Below are 22,094 nucleotides of genomic sequence, written 5' to 3'. Positions count from 1 at the left end.
TATTAAATAACATTAAGTAACATTAAACAATATTGAACAACATTAAGTAATATTAAACTTAAACAACATTAAAAAAATATTTAACAACATTAAATAACATTAAGTAAAATTATTGACATGTGGCACTCGAAATCCGAGATATAAAATTATTGAGATTCCAGCTCAAAAATATGATATGGCACTGTTCATTAAAATATTAATTTCTTGAAGAGTTACAGGATTAAAATGAGTCATCTAACCCTCATTTGGTTGGAGATAGAGTTGAAGTTTTGGCCTTCTTGCTTTCTACCATATTTTCGCGTGCAATGTTAAGTATGTCGAACACATGAATGTCTGGCCCGCTTTTCAGTTTAATATAACGTGATTAGGCATGCACAAATCAAAATGGGTTAACTAGAATTTGTAATAGTTGCTCATTTTTTGTAAGGAGGAATCCATATTGCTCGTCCAAACATCATAATCAAAACCGTCAAGTTGCACTCATGTTTATGTTTTAGGAAGGTGGAATTCACGTTCTTCGTAGAAACGTCATAATTAGTATTGTTCAGTTGCACTAATCTTCACTTTTCTGTAAAAAGATATTCTACATTCCTCGTATAAACGTGATAATCAACATCGTTCATTCATTTAATCATCGTCTAAAGCCAGTAAAATGTATCATTAAGAAAAATAATTTACAAAACTTGTGATAATGGTCAGCTTTGACATTTACAAGAAAATACCGTTCTTGTTTTTTGGCCTGATACAACAAAAAAAATAGGCTTACAACTTACAAAGTGCCCATTATGTAGAAAGGGATGATGGGGTCTAACTTACAAAAATTTCTAATGAAGGATAACAAGCTTTGACATTTACAACAAAAATACTAATGTGCAGTTTGATCACCATCGATTTTCTGACTATGTATGTATCCATGACAAGTGAGAAGCTTGTTCGTAGATGAAATTTGATACAAGAGATTCTTGGGATTGGAGAATCGAACTTGAGACCTTGCGGAATAAATTTGTTTCCATTTAAGGAGAGAAAATTATGATCCTATATCTTCACCAGCACATAACCAATTAAGTAGGGCCTCCAAAAATATTGTTCTGCATCTTTCGCGGCAGCCCGAAATTTTGGTATGCTCTGATTTCGCCTTCCAGAGTGGCTGTCACAATTACCAAACCCCAAGCTGTTGCTTGTGTTGTTTGGCTAGCATGGCTGTTGCCTATATTGTCGAGCCATGACCAAGAGGAAGACCAAGATGATGTGGAGGCACTACCAGCAGACATAGAACTTGAATCACCATACCTAATAGAGGAAGGGTCTGAATTAAACGACTCTCCAATCCCGGATTCTGTTCGAGAGATTTGAGCAGGATCTTGATCTTCCGGCGGAGGAGTTGAAGGTGTTTGATCTGATGCATCTCCCTTATTGGTTGTGGTGTTGTTGTCTTTGTTGTTTTTCTTCGGAAGAGGCGGTAGCATTCTCTTGCTTACACCTGCATCTTCTTGAGTAGGGGATGCATTGCCGGATTGCGGCTGTTGCGTTGAGCGTTTTGAGTTTCTCTTGGAATGCTGCACGGGGACAGGTGGAGGGTCGCCCCTTATGGTGCCTGGCCATGGTATTGCTGCTGAAACATCTTTGCACTGAAAATGCTCGTGGGAATTGGTACTGATGATGCTTTTTTTACCCGTGGCTGAGATTCGGGGTTCTTCGCGCTTCCAAACATACACATGGGAGTCTTCACTAGCACATACAACATACTTTCCGTTTGGAGTGAATGAAGCTGCAATTTGACTGCTTGTATTTCGGAAACCTGTCAAATTACATCTTGGGTATTATTTATTAAGTAGAGAATTGTAAAGCGGAAGTGAAAGGCTCTGAGCATTGGATGAGCTCTGCATACCTCTAAACTTATGAGTCACGTTTGTGCCATCCAAAATTCGAATCCGGGAATCAGCAGAGGTAACAAGCATTTCAGATGGATTCATCGGTGAAAACTGTTTCAAATGAAAATAAGAGGAGGTAAAAAGCACTTCAGATGGTTTTACGGGCACAAAACTGTTCGATTAGAGAATGAAGTATAGTTGCATTACCTGCAAACCTGTAATCTTTTTGGCTTGATTCTTCTTCTTGTTCTGAATATCAATATGACTATGCTGACTTAATTTACAATCTGAATTATGAAACAACATGAGGTTTATCAATTATTATTGACCGTCTTAATTCACATTTACGGAAGAAAAAAAATGTAGAAAGAGCAACTTGTACCTTCTGCACTATACATATGACAGTTTCCTTTGTGCGAACCAATGAGGCAAGCCTATAGGGACGACATTGATTTGAAGAAAGATTAATACAAATCATGACAAAATTTTGTAAGTTGATTCAAATGACTGACTTGTTATAACTTAGAGCCCTCAGAAAATTACAAGCATGTTCAAAAATACGCCAAGCCCGAAAAAAGTAGGGCATCTGGACAAAAGCAATACATATGGAGTTGTACCTGGCCATCTGGAGTGAAGGAAGCAGCAGTGACCATTTCATGAAGATCAGTCCAGTCCACGACTTGCCTAACGGCTACTTTCCACAATCGAATCTTGGCATCGAGTGAGCCACTGATAAAGTAATTGTCATCCAAAGGATTGAACTGTATGCAAGTCACTGCAAAACCAATAACCCAAGTCAAAACTCAAGAAATTAATCAAGGAACAACGGTACACAATGTATCCCATGTCTCAGTACTGGTAGTGATTTTGACATTCCCACTTTCTTCTTTTATGCTATCCCTTCTTTTATGTCCGTTGATTTTATTTAATTCAAATGTCATAAAACCATGTAGAAGTGCAGGAGACAAAATAAGAGTGCAGAAATCACTACCCATGCGCATTTTGTACGCTGCATTGTAGTTTTCGGATAACAAATACACGCAAGAGCTAAGCATTAGTTTTAGACCTGGCATTTTGGACCTGACCCGTTAATATTAGTATTTGGGTGGATGCTTAACAGGTCGAGTCGCTAACGGGTGAACCCGTTAGCACCCGTTAGTTGAGGATGTTTTAGTAATTTCTGTCAAGTCTTAACAACAAAAAATAAAGGGTAAATTACACTTTTATACCTCAGGTTTGGGGTCTATTTCAATTCCTTACAAAATCTTCAAAACATTTCACTTTCATACCTTAAGTACTATTTTATTTCAAAATAATACCTCCATTACATTTTCTATCCATTGATCTGTTAAATGTTGACGTGGCTGACAAATGTCTGCCACGTGGCAAATAAAATAATTTTCAAATTTTTTAAAAAAAACCTAAATTTTCTCAAAAAAAGAAAAAAAAAATTGAAACCCACTATCCCCCCGCAGCGACCCACATCCCTATCCCTAACCCAAAACCCAAAAAACCTACAACAACAGCAAGAAGAAGAAGAAGAGGGAGGAAGAAGGAAAAAAAAAAAAAAAAAAAAACCTGCAGCATCAGCAACAGGAGGAAGAAGAAGAAGGAAAAAAACCCCAAACCCAGTTCGTCTCCCCCTGCGACCTTCCCCCTTCCCTGCCCCCCTCGGGTCAGGATCTCGTGATTTTCAGTATGGGTGGGTTTTGAAAATACTTTGAGTTTGAGATGATTTTTGGACTGGTTTTGTGGTAGATCCACCTAATCTCAGGTGGAATTTTTGTGGGTGATGGGGGATGGGAGAAAGGGGTGGCTCGGGTGGGATGAACTAGGGTTTTTTTTTTCTCCCTCTTCTTCTTCTTCTTCTTCTTCTTCTTGCAGGTTTTTGGGTTCTGGGTTAGGGTCACTAGAGGGGGCGGGGGAAGGCATTGGTTTCTTTTTTTTTTTTGAGAAAATTCAGGTTTTTAAAAAAAAATTTATTTTATTTGCCACGTGGCAGACATTTGGCGGCCACGTGACATATATGTGGCAGCCACCTCAGCATTTAACAGATCAATGGATGGAAAATGTAACGGATGTATTATTTTGAAATAAAATAGTACTTAAGGTATGAAAGTGAAATGTTTTAAAGATGTTGTAAGGAATTGAAATATACCCCAAACCTGAGGTATGAAAGTGTAATTTACCCAAAAATAAACTCTATGCAAAAAAAAAAAGTAGTAATAATAATTGTTAACGGGTGTTAATAGGTGAAACGAGTAACCCGTTAGCTTAACGGGTCGGATTCGGATGACCCGTTAGCTTAACGGGTTGGGTTTGGATGACCGTTAACTTAACGGTCAAGTTGAACCCAACCCAAACCCAATAAACCCGACCCGTTTACAGGTCTAATTAGTTTACATGGACGAATATCTTACCATAATCATTGTGGGCAAACAACTTTAAGCAAGTCTTGGTCTCCAAATCCCATAATCTAACAGTTTTGTCCATTGAAGATGAAAGTAATAGCTGCAAATTGATCAAATTACATCAGCAAAAATTAGTCTAAATTAGCCTAACCTTAAACTAATCAATTCAGGAAAAGAAACAATTAGCAAAGAGCTAACCTGATCTCTGGACCAGGACAAGTCCAAAACAGCATCCAAATGACCTTCAAAAGAACAAAATGGTTTCTCCGAAAACGAAAACACAGTTTCGGGTACATGCACGTACTCCGGGATTGAATTGCTTTTTCTAGCAGACCCTCCTCTCCCCTTCTTCTTCTTCTCCTTCTCGGATGACCCAAGCGCAGGTTGATCAGACATCGATGGCGAACGATCAGGGGTAGAGGACCCGAAAGAGTGATGAAGCGGGGTCGAATTCCCGTCCAACGACATAATCTCACACTCTTGCACTTCCCACACATGAATTACCCGATCCTCTCCCGCACTCGCAAGAAACCTCGCATCCAAACTAAACTTAATAGTCCAAATCGACCCCTCGTGAGCTTGAATCTCCTGACACAGATGCAATGCTGATAGCTCCTTGTAATGCTTCCCTGTCTGCCTAACTTTGACCCACTCCGAGGAAGAAGAACTCGAGTTCTTGGCGGGCTTTTGGGCCGGTGGCGTCAGCGGTGGCGTCGTGTTTTCCCTATCTTTCTCCCCAATCAACACACTCACGGCGGTCCCCACGCCTCTTATGCTGTTCTTCAACAGAGCAACACCTCTTCTCTTGCTCATCCTCAGGCTCTTGGAAACGAACGAATTTGCACCGACCGCACCGCCCTTCCTGTCGCCACCGCCTTCCCTCGAAACATTTTGTCTTCTCATCACCTCTTTCACCACCGGCGAGTACCCGACGCATTTCTCGAACTCATCCATCGTCAATTGCTTTCCCGTTTGGAGATCGCTGAGTCGATTCCAGCACCCATCCTGATCGTACTCGTTCACGATGAACTCGGTCCCCGTGTCCAGATTCTTGATCAAGAAGAATGCTTCTAACCCGTTGTTTGAGAAGACCGACGATAATCCACCACCGGTCTGAACAGATCGGATCGCGGGGGTGGCGCCGCCTACTTGGTTTGGCGACCCTTTGACCGATTCTGTATACGGACATATTCTCGAACGAGGCGCGGCGATAGTGGAGCAAGTCCTCGTAAGGCGTTGCTTCGAGATTGTTCCGATTATCTCCTCTTTCCTCTGTTTGTCGACCGAAAAAGCTTCGATGTCGCCCTCGGACCTTGATCGGACGAGCACCACCGGCAATAAATCATGCTCAGGCTCCGGCTCTGGCTCCGAGACCGATTGATCCGGCGGTACTTGTACATTTTCTTTGGCACGAGAGATGGACCGGGGGATTGGAACGACGCCATTTACCATTTTGTTCGAAACGAGGCGTTTAATGCTGGTTAGCTGTTTGAAGCTGACGAGGTCTTTCCCGGGTCCTTGGGCTAACCCCATGCCCTGCAACAATCGTTTCCGCCGCTCAGTGATGGATCCCGGCGTATCCATCCAGATGTTGTAATCCGGCCTCATCGGAGCTGCAGCAGTGGACGGCGGTTCCGTCGGAGTGGCTGCGGCGAAGGCGCTAAAATCGACGTCATTTCGAACAGAGGAGACGCATGAGGCGAATGACATGCGACTGTCATCGAAATCCTCATCTTCGGAAGAAGATGCCTCAAGGTCAAGAGGAACGACGGAGGAGGCACGTTCGTTTGACTCAAAGAAGCGGTCGTCGTCGTCGTCGTCCCGGAGGCCGTCCCAGTTCATCGTCAACGTCCTCTTCCGCTCCATCTTCATGGTGCATTAGGCAAAAACTGCGCAATCGAATGTGCAAAACGGAAATTGTGGCGTTGGATTATCAAATTCCGTAGAGAAACTGGAGTTTTTTTGGGAGTGTTTAGAAACTGTTGTGTGTTTTTGCGCGAGGGAGATTGAGAAAGTGGAAGAGAGAAAAAGGAGGGAGTTTGGTGGTTAATTAACGTTATTGCATTACGTTCCTGCACGTCTTTGATTCGTTATTATTTAATGATAATTAGGATTGTTATTACAAATTTATCCGTGTATGTCGTGCGGCATATACGGCCTCGTTTCTGCCACTCACTTCTTGCCACGTCACCGCCTAGTAACCTAATAGATTAGTCACATGTCCCTGCGACTGAAGAGAAATTTTTCCTTGTGAACGGACAAGTGGTAGAAAATTGTATTATTTTAAGTTATTAGATTTTTAACACACATATCATTACCATTTTTATAGTAACACGTGATGTACTACTCTGTATTCTGATCACACTGAAAAATCTCTCGCAGCTAAGAAGGCAATAACCAACCACCTGTCAAGCCCACACTTTGAACCACCTCCAAGGGATCAACCGGAACCCGAATATCTAAAGGAAGATCCAACAACCCATTTAGCACAAATTCAATCGAGAGCATACGCCCAACAAGACAAGTCAATGCTCCGAACAAAGTGAAACCTAGGAAATTGGATAGTGTAAACACCAAGTCGATACAATGTCGTACGTTTCTAGAAAATGAAGATTAATCTTCTTCAATTGGAGAGGAGATTGAGTATGAAGGGGGAATTGGTAACGATATTAAGATTCGTTTTAATTAATTTCTTAGAGTAAATTACACAACACTAACTCAACTATTGGACTAGTTACAGTTTCATACCTCATTTTTAAAAAATGTCAATGACATACCTCATTTACGAATTTATTACAATTTCATACATTCCGTCAGTTATCTGTTAATTCCTCCGTTAAATGCTGACGTGATTTGAGTCGGGACCCACTTTCTATTAAAAATTAATTAAATATTAACTAAAGATTAAAAAATTATAATTAAAAAAAAAAACCAAACCCACACCCAAATCCCCTTCCCCTCCTTGAAATTTCCCATCACCCTTCTACCTTCTCTCCATCGCGTCCCATCAAACTCTAATTTGATTTTTCTTCATCCGTTACGTCGAGAAATCCATTGCCGAGATGGACAACGACGACGATTTCGAGCTGCTGTCGACGGAGGCTGCTCCGCCAGTCCGCAAAACGTAGCTGAAGCACTTAAAGAAAGCAATTAGGGTTTCCGAAGAACCTCCCGTCGACAAATCAGAGAGCGGTCCAAGTGAATCCCTCCGAATTCGAAGCTCTAAGCTTGGAGGAATCGAATGAGCCATCAAGGTTAGGGTTGGGTTCAAAAGGTTTGGGTGGCAAGGGGATTCTAATTTCGGATTTGACGGCTTGGGCAGTGGTGAAGGTGAAATGAGTTCTAGTTTCAATGGGTTGGGCAGTGGAGGGGAAATCGATTCCGGTTTTGATGGTTTGGGTGGTGAAGGTGAAATGAATTCAAGTTTTGATGGTTTGGGTGGCGGCGAAGATGGCAACAGGGCTAAGAGGGTTTTGGATTTTGATTATGTGGGAGAGGAATTTGGCGAAGAAGGTGAAGATCTAAACTAGGAAATGCCGGAAGAAAGTGGGGGTGTATTTTTTTTTGGGGGGGGGGGGGGGGGGGGGGGGGGGACACGAGTCAATGGGGAAGATCTGGGTGTGGGTTTAGTTTTTTTTTTTTTTTTTTTTTTTTTGGTTTTTTTTTAATTTAATTTTTTTAATATTTAGTTAATATTTAATTAATTTTTTAATAGAAAGTGGGTCCCGCCTCAAGCCATGTCAGCATTTAACGGAGGAATTGATAGACAACTGATGGAATGTATGAAATTGTAATAAATTCGTAGATGAGGTATGACATTGACATTTTTTAAAGATGATATATGAAACTGTGACTAACCCAATAATTAAGGTATTTTTATGTAATTTACCTAATTTTCTATGTTAAGAGAAATATTCAAGTACCAAATTAACAATTAAGTGCTAAGCATATAGAAGTGGTGAGGTCACATTACTAGTTACTACAAATTTAACATGATCACAATTCACAATAAGCAAACATTAAAATTATTGTTGATTATAAAGCGGAAACTTTTATAATAAAAAAGTCATCATGCTTTTATTTATATTCTATTTTTTGCACTAAAAGAAATGCACGATAATTTTCTTTGATAAATGTTAGTGAGACTCTTTCTTAAAAGCGAGACTCTATGTCATCTTATGTTTTGGCACAATTTTCATACCAACATTATAAAATATTATGCCACAAACATGAGGTGACTGATAGTCCATGAGAGCACTTCCAGCGTTGGCTGGAGCTCAGGGTACAGGCCAGCAAACAGGGCCCTGGAGCCCGGCCTATTGACTCTAGCGTGTGGGGGCCTGAGGGACAGGGCAGGCCCAAGTACCAGGCCTGTCACGAATTGCCAGCCTGCAAGCCCGAAGGCTTTCTGATGCAAGGCTAACGTCAGCCCTTTTTTTTTTTTTTTTTTTTTTTCTGTAAGGCGTGTGCACTGCACCCGCGCATGGGGGTGTGTCACCCGACATGTTTTCAGCAAATGGGGCCCACAGCGCAGTTTCAAATTGTTACCGTTGGGAAGCCACGTGGCTTCCCATGGTCCATTAGATCTCAACAGCAAGAAAATGTGGACCGTTAGATTTGCAACGGTAAACAAAATAAAAAAAATCTTATTTAATATCAACAATTGGATCTGAGATCAACAGTTGATATTATTCTCCTTTATAAATAAAAAAAAAAGAAAAAATAGTTTAAAAATTCAGAAATGTTACCATTATGCCACGTGGCGCATTCTGGAGTGTTAGAATTCAATTTTTTTTTTTTAAATCCAACGGCAAAGATTAATTAGTTGAATAAAAAAATTTTAAAAATGAATAAAAATCCGAAAAAATTTTTGAATTTTTTAAAAAAAAATTGTTTTTACTTTTTTTTTATAAATATTTTCTCATTATCATCTATCTTACACCACAATTTCATATTTTCTCAACTACTTTCAACCACGTTCATATCTTTCTCTCAAAGTTTCAATCTAATATTTTTTTCAACAAAATGACTACTGATGCAGGTACAAATTGGACGCTCTTGAAGATATTGCGTTGTGTACTAGCTGGGTTAAAGTTACTCATAGCTCGCTTACAGGTAATGAGATGCAGTTGCGAGAAATGTGGAGTCTTATTCATACCAATTATCTTGAGAAAATGGGTGGGAAAAGAACCAAAGAATCGATGTCCAGTCGTTGGAAATTACTTAGCCAATGGTTTAGTACGTGGAGAAACGCCTTGGCACAAGCCAGTACTAATATTCGAAGTGGAGAAAATTACGCGGATCAGGTAACAATATATTATTTATTTGTTACGTACTTTCATTATAATTATTTGTTTGTATTATTTATTAATTACCTACTTTCATTATAATTATTTGTTTGTATTATTTATTTGTTACCTACTTTCATTATAATTATTTGTTTGTATTATTTATGTGTTACCTACTTTCATTATAATTATTTCTTATCCCGCATTGTGTAGCAACTTCAAGCACAAGCTTGGTATGGTGCCAAAACAAAAACCAAAAATAAATCATTCAACCAGTGGGAATGTTGGAATATTGTCAAACATTGTCCTCAATTCAAAGTTGTGCATGTCGGTCTAGAAGTTTTCATGAATAGCACCCCTCTACAATCTACACCTGATCATGGCTTGCATGTTAATGAAGATGAAGCAGAAGAAGTGCTCAAAAATTCCCCCCTAAACAAGCGTCGGGATCGACCCGTTATCCAATTAGGCCTCAAGGTAAGAAGGCTTCAAAGAGAAAAAGGAGTGCTGCGAGGAATGATTATGCAAAGTATATGGAACAACTTGCTCGCCAAGGTGAATTGACTTTGGCGCGGGAAATAGCGAAATTTGAGGCTGATAAGGTTAGAGAGGAGGCAAATGTTGCAGTTGTTAAGAGAGCTTTTCAAGTTAATGAGAGAGAAAGAAAGCTACTTAGGCAAGAAAGGGAACAGGTTAGAGAAGAAAGAATGGTTCAACGAGATCGTGACATTATGAACACGCCTTTAGAAGGGAAGTCTCCAAATTCTAAATATTTTTGGAAGTCGGAGAAAGAGGAAGTGGTGCGAAAGAGGCGTGCAAGAGAAGCGAGAGCAAAAGAAGATGGTCCTAGCATGACAAGAGAAGATCATCGTAGCACCACAAATTGGTTAAGTGATGATGAATATAGTACTTTTTGTAATCGGAGTCCATAATTTTCCAATCACTTTGGGTTGTTATTTCTTATTTATTGAATAGAGTACTTTATGTTGTTTCTAATTTATTGATTTTAGTACTTTATTTAATTTGGTAATTTATTTATACGAAGAGAATCTTTATTCAAAAGACATTTAAATACACCAAATAAAATTATATAAACATACCAAATAACAAAAAACTCACTAAATGAACTAAAAGAAACACACTAAAATTAAATAAACACACCAAAAAAAAAAAAAAAAAAAAAACACAAACACACTAAATGAACTTAAGTATCTTGAGCTTGTTTCAATTCCCACTAGTGTTCTATCAAATCAATTTGCCAGGCATTGTGCATATATGACCTTTAAAGTGCAGTATATCGTTGATTGATCAATTCATTGTAACGTTCATCCCTTTCTAATGACTCATGTTGCACAGGTTCTTCGGTGGCGTCATGGGCACAATATATACGTGTTCTTGAATTGTTCATCGTGTCTGGCTCATATTCATTAACGGCATCATAATCGTACTCATCTTCCACAATGTTGCACGGGTTCTTCGGTTGTGAAGAATGATGCACGTCATCATGATGGATCGAAGCGACTCTAAATCAAACAATCTAGTAGCACCCCTGACGATCGCCCAATGAGCTTGGAGGATACCAAAACAACGCTCCACATCTTTCCCGCACCCCTCTTGAGAACTTGCAAAGTGTTTTTCCTTTGCATTTCGTCGACGTGGCACTGTTTTAATAAATGTTGACCACCTTGGATAAATGTCGTCTGCTAGGTAGTATGGCCCGTCATACATACGTCCGTTGACGCAATCCGTGAATTTTGGTGCCTTTCCTTGTAGGACATCGTTGAACACTGGGGATTAGGTAAGGACGTTGAGGTCATTTTGAGCTCCCAGAACCCCGAAAAAGGCATGCCAAATCCATGTATCAAAAGATGCCACCGCCTCCAAAATGATACTTTTTGCTCATTTTCTGTCCCCATAAGCGCATTGTCATCCCAGGAAAACCTTGCATCTCGCCTTTCTTCAGAAGCCTTTGCAAGTTCATGTCAGTAAGTTTCTGGAGGTACTCTGCCGGTGTAGATAGATTCAATTGTTCCGCAAAACCTCATCAAGGACTCAAGAATGGTTGATTTCCCCATCCTCGTTATCTCATCTACTTGGTCTGCAGATACTCCATATACAAGCATCCGCAAGGCATCAGTAATTTTTTGCTAGGGAAGGAGACCCATAGCACCAAAAACATCATTCTTTTGCACAAAGTAAGAATCATGGTTGCAAACAGCAATAATGATTTTGTTGAACAAATGTCGTTCCATTTTAAAACGACGTCTAAAGTACGTATCAGGGAATGCACTATTACGGACAAAATAATCGTCCAAGAGTTCCGTACCTCGTCGTTACCTGCTTCTATCAAGGTTTCCGGAACGGCTGGGCCTGCAGATCTGACCCACAACTTGAATGACTCAACGGGAATATGAGGCTCTTGCCATTCTTGCTTCGGCATCTCTCCTTCTACGCTCCTCATCTTCTTTCCTTTCATTTTGGGTCACCTGGAGATTGAACATTCCTTCTGATTGGTTAAACAATTCTTCCTCTTGTTGATCGATTTCCCACATCATCCTTGAAGAAGAAGAAGAAATTATAAAAATGAAGCAGAAACTATGAATAATGATAGAGATCTTGAGAAAATTGGTGTGAGATTTGTGAGGATGGATGGTGGATTATATGGAGGATTCAAAAGAGATTATGTTGTAGATAATGTCACGTGGCACGTCGTCATTCGTTAAAAATCTGATGGAAATCTATCCTCAAATATTGTAAACATATTATGACACATGGCACGACGTGATTGGTTAATAATCTTATCGGAAATCCATCACCAATAATTATATTTTCGAATAATGACACGTAGCGCAACGACTACGATTAAAAATCTTATCAAAAATCCATCACCAATAATTGTCTTTTCGGATTTTATAACATGTGGCGCGACGAGAACGATTAAAAATCTTATCCAAAATTACAAATAAAATTATTTTGATTTAATTTATAAATTTTCGAATAATGACACGTGGTGCAACGAAAACGATTAAAAATCTTATCCGAAATTACAAATAAAATTATTTTGTATTATTTTATAATTAAATAAAATACTAATATTTTATTACCTATTGTTAGGGCTATTGAAGTGCAACGGTGGAAATGCAAAAGACGGTTACTGTTCATTAAGGGTAGTTACTGTTCATTGGATGGATAACATAGTGTATTGCTTGGGGGTGGAGTTCCCACGCTGGAACTACTATGAAGAGTCTAATTTTGAGAGAATCTTCTTACCATATTTGCATTTCTCATTTTCTTTTACAATACCAATAACAACTTTTTAAAATTTTAAAAACAATATCCATCGGGCGTGCTTTCTCTGAGTTAAAGTTCCCATGATTAGAGAGACTTAAGTTCATCTTGATTCGTGCTGTAGTAATCATCTAGTACTTAAAAAATGAGATTTCCGAATTGCAAACAGTAAAAATCTCGTGGATCAAATAAGAATGTTCTTACCTATAAAAAACTTTGTCTGCTTGGATTAATTCATCTGTAAAATAATAAGCAGACAGATCCATCAATGGCCTTTCATGGAGAAACAATAGTACTGGATCCCACGTCTATATATTCTAATTATATTCATTAACTATTAATTTGGTACTTAGAAGTTTATAAAACTAGTTTATCATGGGACTAGGAGGCATGTTCGCCTATCTTGGAAACCCAATTGTCAGTTCCCTTTGGCTAGCTAAGCTTTTTGCGCCATCTGTTCATAGAATCTTCTCTTAAATCTCTGTGTTTGTGTATGTAGAGAGAGAGAGAGAGAGAGAGAGAGAGAGAGAGAGAGAGAGGAAGGGGGGGAGGGGGGGGGGACGGTTCCATGACACCATTATTTTTATAGAACTTTTGTTATAAGTTTTTGTGAAATCAACTATCTAAACCATCTATCATTTAGAATATCATTTATAGATTATCATTGTAAAAAAATAGATAAATCCAAAATCATTAAGATATATATTTGCGGTAAAGAAAATGCACAAATACGTTTTTACAAAGAAACCCTAAAATCTTAATTCAACATTTATATGGTTTCGGATTTGGATAATTTTTTAAAGACATGATATTTGAGAAAATACCTAAAAGATAGATTGTTTGGATTGTTGAAATACATTATAAAGTAAACCTCACAATTTTTGTGTTAAAAGTTGTGTAAAAAAATTGGTGTCACGGATCCATCCTAATTATACATATATACACAGATTTAAGAGAAGATTCTATTAACAGATGGAGCAAAAAGCTTAGCTAGAAAAAGGGATTTGAATAATTTGATGCATCCCACAAACTCTCATCTCCTCCATCTCTAAACAAATGCCTACTAATAAATAACGATAAAAATGTCAAGGCAAGTTTTACCACATATGTCAATTGATTAGTTAGAACCAATAAAAATATTAAGATCATATGATAAAAATAAAGGTAAATTACATTTTAGCTCACCAGGTTTCAATGCAATTACAACCATATTACATCTTTAAAACATTTTAATTTCATACGTTTACTATTATTTTATTTCAATTTCATACAACCATTACAAAGTCTGTTAAATTAACCGTTAAGTGATGATATGGCAAATATGGGGTTCTCATTTGTGCTGACGTGGCTGCCACATTTGTGTCACGTGGCTCAACACTTAATAAAAAAAAATTTAATATTAAAATAATTAATTAAAAAAAAGTAAACAAAACAAAAATCCCCTTTGCCTTCCGGCCCAACCCCTTGTCCCATCCCCATCACCCACCCCACCCCTTCCTCCATTAATTCTACACCTCATCTAACCCAAAATTCGAAATTCCCCTTAGTCTTCCCCACCTGAGCCTACCCCCTTTCTCCCATCACCCGTCACCCACCCCTTCCCCCATTAATTCTGAACTCCTCAAACCCAAAACTTGCAAAAAATTAATCACACAATGAATGACTTTCTTCAATTCGCGCATGGGTTAGCAACAGGTTCAGATCTAGGTGGAATTGGGTTCAAATTTGAATTCTTCGAGTTGCAGTTCGGGCTGGTGAGATCCAAATTAGGCAACGGGGATATCAAGGTTCTACCGTGATGTCGGTGCGAGACTTCTACGCTCCACCTCCATCAAATTCTTGAAGGTAGTCGAGAGTTCTATGTACAGCGGCGCTTTCGTCAGGGTCCTGGTTCTTGTCGACAAGGGAGTCCAAGAGAACCCTAGTGAGGAATTTGGAAATTTGGGTTAGATGGAGGTGCAGAATTAATGGGGGATGGGAGAAGGGGGTGGGCTCGGGTGGTGAAGACGAGGGGGATTTTTGGTTTTCTATTTTTTATTTTATTATTATTTTTTTAAAACTTTTCTTTAATTAATTATTATAATATTCTAAATTTTTTATTAAGTGTTTAGCCAAGTGGCACAAATGTGGCAACCATGTCAGCATAAATGAGGACCTCATATTTGTCATGTCATCATTTAACGGTTAATTTAATAGACTTTGTAACGGTTGTACGAAATTGAAATGTTTTTAAAATGTTGTATGAGGTTGCAATTGCACCAAAACCTGAGAGAGTAGAATGTAATTTACTCTAAAAATAAATGAAACATCAAGGAGCCTTTTTTATAAGATTTTTATCTTATTATTATGTTAATTTTTCTTTAGTTGGAGATTGATGAAAAAGAAAGGAAAAAATGAGACATCAGCATAGAAAATTATTAGAATGATGTATATATAATAGAAATTGATAACTAATTAATAAATAAAAACGACGAGGCGAGGGTAAAGGTTAGACTAGTTTTTAACAAATGTGACAGTTTTCAGCATTGCTCTTTAATTTTTAAGCTTCAAATTGAATTCTTTGTTGATTCTTATCCTAGATTTGGAATCATTGTGATTCTTCATTCTCTATATATGTATAAAAAAAAGGGGCACTTTGATTCAAGTCCAAAAAATTCAGCTGTTTTTGAATTGGGTCCAATTTTATTTCATTTTCTATTACACCTATTTTGCCCTTGGAATTTTTTTTTTAATTCTTTAAATTTGAATTTTTAAAATTTGAATCTTCAAATACCTTTATCTACCCGTTTTTTAATTAAAAAGACATTATTACAAATCTTATAAGTTTATCAAAAATTAAAAGAAACATTGCTAGAGGTAGATAAAAAATTTGTGATGTAGGTAGAATCTATGATAGACGTAGCCTATGAACAAAAACCTGTTGTATAGATAGATAATACAAAATAATCTATGATACAGATAGACTATGAACAATACCTATTGTATAGGTAGATAACACAGTTAATTTGTGATATATAGGTAGATAAACACAATTAATCTTATATAGATTATCAACAAAATATGTAATATATAGGTAGATAAATACAATTCATGATACAGGCACAGTATAATATAAAAAGATAAATAAATAAAGGACAAGTGATATAGGTAGATAAAAACCAAAAAAAAATCGTGAAGAAAAATGATATTGAGGGAGGAAACACTAGAGAAAATGCTAATTCGATAGAACTTCAAAGTTAAAAAAAAAAAAAAATATATATATATATATATATATATATATATATATATATATATATGAGACGAAGAACCCAAAACACAAGATTGACTAATACAATTTTTTTTTTTTTTAAAAGAAAACAATCAAATGTATATTGATCATCCTTATGAAAGGAGGAGCAAAAGAATAATATTATGGTAGAAGACTACTGGGAAAAATAACAGAGGAAGAGAAAGATATTGTGAGGGAGAAACAAGAAAAGAGAAATGAACGATTTGGGGAAGGAGAAGAAAAAAAGGAGATTTATATCCCTAATCCTATAATTAAGGATACGATTAACATTAATCACAAACTTTAAAAAAACAGTAATTACTTAATTGGTCAATTTAAGGGTAAATTTGGCAAGAGAATACAAATAAGCTTATGTGGACAATGAATCACTGGACCTAACCTAAAAATTAAATAAAATTGGACTATAACTAATAATGGCTCATAAAATTGGACTCATATTAAGTTTCCCCTAAAAAAAACTTAATAATTTTACATACGAAACACTATATGTATCAATTTTTTAATAAATTAACAAAAATTAATTCTCCAATAAGCTAATAGCCTTAACTTGTAACTGACTAATTTATGGGTTTCTATCCCTTATTTCTATTCTCTCACATTCTTTTTGTGTTGGCACGGTTGATATGGAATAGAAGGGGCATAATTAGAAACACAATATGTAATGTAATTACACTTATTTGGGTTAAGTAAATTTGTTTATTATTTTAAACTTTATTTCGAATAATAAATACCATACTTATGTCTTGTCTTAAAATAGTCCATGAAAGGAAAAACAAACGTTTGAAAAAATAAACCCAGAAATTAATATGTCAATTATCATAGTGCATGCATTCACTAGTAGAAAAAACACTTTGTGCGACGTAGGTACCTTCGTCGCGCAAAGTCTGAAATCGTTGCCTGAAAAATAGCGCAATGAAACCTTTGTCACGCGCTAACCGTCGCGCCAAGACAAAGACAGTAGGGTTTGCACGACGAAGAAAAAACATACGTCACGCAAAGAGGGTTTGCACGACGCACATATCTACGTAGCGCAAAGACGCAAAGACAGCTTTGTGCGACGTAGGACCTGCGCCGCGAAAAGCCACACTTCGTCGCGCAAAACCTTTCTTTTTTTTGGCAAAAATATTTTTTATTTAATTTGTAATAAATATTGTAATTAAATTCTAAACAATAATTAATAAACCAAGAAAAAGTATTTAATTATAAAATATATAAAAATGTACATACAAGATGTCCGAACCAAAAAAAAAAAAACAAGAAGTAATCTTCTAAAGTAAACAACAAAATGATGAGATATACAAAGAAATATCAAACTATCCAGAGACCTCTAACAAACAAGGAGATATACAAAGAAATATCAAACTATCCAGAGACCTCTAACAAACAAGAACATTGTCACTTGAAGACTTCACATTTTTTGAACACCTCCAAACAATGGACCTTGAGAGTGAACTACTGCCCCTAATGCTTGAGCCTCAATAATTGTTGCCTCTCTATCTGCATGGACATAAGCATATGGATTAAGAAAAAAAATTTGTACTTGTATAGGTAGAACTCTTGAAAAAATAATATTAAGGTGGGAGAAAAGATAAACACATGATAGATTATGAACCTGCTAAACAGCCATGGATTCAATTTTACTAACCCCAAATACCAGAGAACATATATTACTACAGGTTCCCCAGTATGTATGGATTGCACGAAAACAAATGCAAGGCTTGAAATTTCATATTGAGACATTAAACAGTAGTATGTAAGCAATAAGAAAGAAAAACAAGCACATCCAAGCAATTTTCATGCTTAATATTTGTTTAGTAGAACGTCTCTCATTGTAGAATCTTTAAAGCAAGTAAATCATATAATTACCGTACTGCAGGGATGGAGTTATGTTGGTGATAGGCTACTATCAACAGTTATACCTTACAAAGAGAGTGGCTGGTATGACGGACAAATGTGGGTAAAGCTACCTGAGGTTAGCACCCTTCACCTTATCATATCTCAGTTAATAAGGATCAAGGATGAAGTCCTTCTGGAAATGTCATCCTTCAAAGTTTAATCCACATATCTTATTCAAGTATTCAACTGAAGAAGGCTACTTAGAATAATCAAGATGTGATGAAATTCAAAGAAATTAATTGATCATATAAGCCTCAACGTTCAAAGATATTAGCTGATCACATAAGCCTTAACGTTCAATGATATTAACTGATCACATAAGCCTTAACATTGATGCATATATTGCCTCTAAATCAAAACCTCGAAAATTTGATTATGCTATGGAAACTGTATCTTGTGGCTTATCACTAGAGCTTAATACTCAAACAAAGTTTCTGAGAGTCGGACTATGTCCCTATGTGTGGTGTATATGTGCATATGTGCATATGTATGTCAAATATTAACTAAGAAGGGTCATTGGAGACAGTGCAATTTTGAAGATATCTAAAATTGGTCATTAGGCAACAAAACTACATAATTATTGACCTTTAACTAGTTAAAACCAGCAATTGAAAGCCCAAATTTTTTTTTTCTGTTCTAATATTAATAATTGAGATGCAAAATCGTAGAAAATTTATGCTAAAACATTATTTCTTATCCATGTTGTATCAAAGAGATCAACAGAACCTTATTTGAAGGATTCACTTAACTGATAGCTTAAAATAAGACAGGGAAGAAGACAACCTGAAAGCAACAACCTATACTGGAAGATAAAATCACCTTCTGGATCTTCCCACAAAGCAATGAACGAACACACCATCACTAGATCTTGTAGCTTCGTCAATACAATCGATGCACTCATCAAAGTCCTGTAGATGAATAGAAAATGATAAGTCCTCATAATGAGGTTATTTAAATGAGTGTATTATGCACTTACACATGGATGCAAATTGATGTATAAGCACCGATGCATTTATCTGGGGTTGAAAATTAAAACTAGATTGATCGGACAGACATGAGAATGCGCAAAGACTAGTTTATCCACAAATCTAGACAAGCAACGGACGAATCTAGAGGTAAGCAGTTAGCCACAAGGTATTCCTAAGTTCTAAGAACCAAACACATAAACCACACAGGTAGAACATCATTGAACAAAACGAAAGGTTGACCTGAAAAAAATTCTAACTACTATATATGGGTATATCAATGTTAAATTAAAGTCTGATTAGGCTGTACGTCAGACAAGCTTATAAAACTGGTCATAAAGGGACATAAGATACTCCAAGATAACAGCACAATAGGTCATTGCTATTTCGACCACATATGCTTTTTTTTTCTCTCATAAATTACAATTCTGGGCTTGGCTATGGGTCTAAGCCTTCACTAAAAATTCTAGATTTATGCTAATGTTATATAATTTACCAATCTGGAGAGAGATCCAAGGGTAGCACATGAATGGAGATTAAAACACATGCATATATGATAAGACATCCAATCCCTGCAGAAGACAAATGAATACAAAACATATTTGACTATTTAACATGACTATCATCAGACTTTTCTTACGATACTGTAAAACATCCAACTTCAGCCACAATCCTCTTTTCATAAACTTCATATAAAAAAGAAAAACCATGTGCTATTCTTATAAGCATGAATGCAGCAAAGTTCATAAACCCACAAGGTTTTTTAACTTAATCAGATTGAACTTCTTAACCATAAAGTGAAACCTATTGTGTTGAGTAACTTCCATTTTGAAATGGAAGTAAGATGATCCAAAACTGATTAATCTCAAAGGTAAGAGATCATGGAGATAAGGAAATATGAAAAGTGAAGAAACTATGTTACCTAAAATAGAAAAAGGATGACTCAACTGTTTCTCTTCCTTCTTCTTTCGCTGTAGCATTGATATTTTCTAACTTTAATGATACTCAAGCAGCAACTCAACTACATAAAATATTAAGCTAAATTAGCAGAATATAATAATCCGCATTTGGGCATTTTGCTTTAAGCCATACAGTACAAAAAATTATGCTAAAAGTACAAAACAATGAACCACCAAGTAAATCAGAAAGCAAAAAAACCCACATCTGAAAGTACCAAGAAGCTAAAATGATAGAAAGAATGAGAAGGGGTATTTATATGTACTTGTCATTGTTGCAATCCATTTTTTGAGCAGCAGCAGTAGTAGCAGCAGCAGCAACTCAATCGTCGCCGCCCAAATGCCAAACCCTTTTTGCCTTCTCTCTTTACACACAGACTCTCTGTCATGGGTGGAGAATTAAATTGAAAAACCCATCTGCCAAATTAAAGGAGGAGAGAGCAAGGAATTGACTCTTTGGATTCGAGAACATATATACGGAAAAAACTTTGAAAGATAGAGAGATAAACCAAAAAATCAAACATGAGAATTAAATGGCTTACCAACTGGGTAGGTTTTTAATTTCTTATGCAGTTATATGAGTAATCAATATCTGAGCTGTGCATTCAATTGCTCACCTCCACTCGCATTCTTGTCCATATTTTTTATGCAATTGCACATCAGCGCCGCTAACGAGGCAAATATGCTTGCAAAAAAAATCCCAATTCGCATACACAAATACAAAACCCTAGAAATCTAAAAAAATGCAGAAACAGAATTTGGGGTTCGGGTCAGACCTTGAAATATCCATGAACGATGTGAACTGGCTGCAAACAATTCCCTTTGTAGACCCATCCTTTTCAACCATGGATCTGATTTCTTCCATCTACAGCACAATTAATTGCAAAATCAATTAAATAAAATATGCAAATAATGAGATTGAATGTGCGAACCTGAAGAGGACATTGAAATTGATGACGGCGTGAGCTTGGCCGAGATGGAGGCGTGTGAAATTTTTTTTTGGATGAAGGCAGAAATAGAGAGAAATCGAGAGATGGTGTTGGGAATGAAAGACTGAGGGTTTGAGAGAGTGATTGAAGACCAAGAGAGAAAGGAAGCTCAAGGCTCAGGGCTCAGGCTGCTACGGGAGATGTGAAAGACCGAGTGAGAGAGGGAAAAGAGACGAAATTTGTACACTCCCATTTTGTCCAAATTTGAGAAGAAAAAAAAAACGCCTAATTTTTACTAAACTACCACCATATTTTTAACACATTGTGCAATGCATGTATTACGACGTTGCGCAAAGCGATTTTGCCCAACGACCCCATCTAGACGTTGCACAAGTTATATTTAAAAAAATATTATTATATAATTCTAAAAAACTAATTTCAACGATCCAACCGTCAAACTTGTTTGTATATGTTTCAAGATCACACACGCCAAAAATCGTAAAAAAAAAAAAAACATTCAGAGCTTAAGTAACGAGATAAAACATTTCAACAGTTATAAATGAAAAATCATGATTTAACGGTTATTTTAACTCTGATTTTGATGATTTTATACAATTACACTCCTTGACCCTATATGAATACAATGAATGAACTCGATCGTCAATTTAAAATATTACACTTGTAGATACCACAAAATATTATGTTATACATAATGAAAGTACAAAAAAACTCTTAAGTGTTAGTGAATCTATTATTTTGATGGAATACGCATTCCACAAAACTAATTTCAATGATCCAACTATCAAACTTGTTTGTACATAGTTCGAGATCACATACGCCAAAAATCGCAGAAAAAAACATACAAAGATCAAGTAACGAGACAAAACTTTTCGACGGTTATAAACGAAAAAGCACAATTTAATGGTAGTTTTAACTTCGATTTTGATTATTTTTTACAGCTACACTTCTGGATCCTATATGAATATAATGAACTAATTCAATCGTCAATTTAAAATATTTACACAAGTGGATACTACAAAATCTTATGTTATACTTAATAAAGGTATAAATAAACTCTAAGTGTTAGTGAATCTATCGTTTTGATGGGAAACACATTGTACGAAACTAGTTTCAATTAGGGCTGGGCACGGGCCGGGCCCAATTTTGAAGGGACCGGACCGGACCTAAGTTCAAAGGGAAC

General features: G+C 36.7%; 2 protein-coding genes and 1 pseudogene across 2 annotated transcripts; 1 reads left to right on the top strand and 2 right to left on the bottom strand.

The window, feature by feature from the left end:
- Positions 1 to 639: 639 nt before the first annotated feature.
- Positions 640 to 6,374, bottom strand: LOC137744027 (uncharacterized). Its single transcript, XM_068483887.2, has 7 exons — positions 4,481 to 6,374; positions 4,292 to 4,382; positions 2,489 to 2,646; positions 2,254 to 2,305; positions 2,079 to 2,158; positions 1,889 to 1,982; positions 640 to 1,798 (listed from the first exon to the last, which is right to left on the bottom strand). Exons 1-7 carry the CDS (start codon positions 6,152 to 6,154, stop codon positions 1,062 to 1,064), a joined length of 2,886 nt encoding a protein of 961 aa, XP_068339988.2. The 5' UTR covers positions 6,155 to 6,374; the 3' UTR covers positions 640 to 1,061.
- A 970-nt stretch (positions 6,375 to 7,344) lies between these two features.
- On the top strand, positions 7,345 to 10,502 carry LOC148692279 (uncharacterized; annotated as a pseudogene).
- A 6,823-nt stretch (positions 10,503 to 17,325) lies between these two features.
- Positions 17,326 to 21,151, bottom strand: LOC148692278 (uncharacterized). Its single transcript, XM_088680700.1, has 5 exons — positions 20,741 to 21,151; position 20,691; positions 20,582 to 20,649; positions 20,231 to 20,381; positions 17,326 to 18,951 (listed from the first exon to the last, which is right to left on the bottom strand). Exons 1-4 carry the CDS (start codon positions 20,827 to 20,829, stop codon positions 20,234 to 20,236), a joined length of 306 nt encoding a protein of 101 aa, XP_088536826.1. The 5' UTR covers positions 20,830 to 21,151; the 3' UTR covers positions 17,326 to 18,951; positions 20,231 to 20,233.
- Between the last annotated feature and the right edge of the window lie 943 nt (positions 21,152 to 22,094).

This window comes from Pyrus communis, chromosome 12 (assembly GCF_041283825.1).
Source record: "Pyrus communis isolate YQ-2024b chromosome 12, ASM4128382v1, whole genome shotgun sequence".
Classification (NCBI taxonomy): Eukaryota; Viridiplantae; Streptophyta; class Magnoliopsida; order Rosales; family Rosaceae; genus Pyrus; species Pyrus communis.
This window is presented reverse-complemented; position numbering and strand designations above follow the sequence as displayed.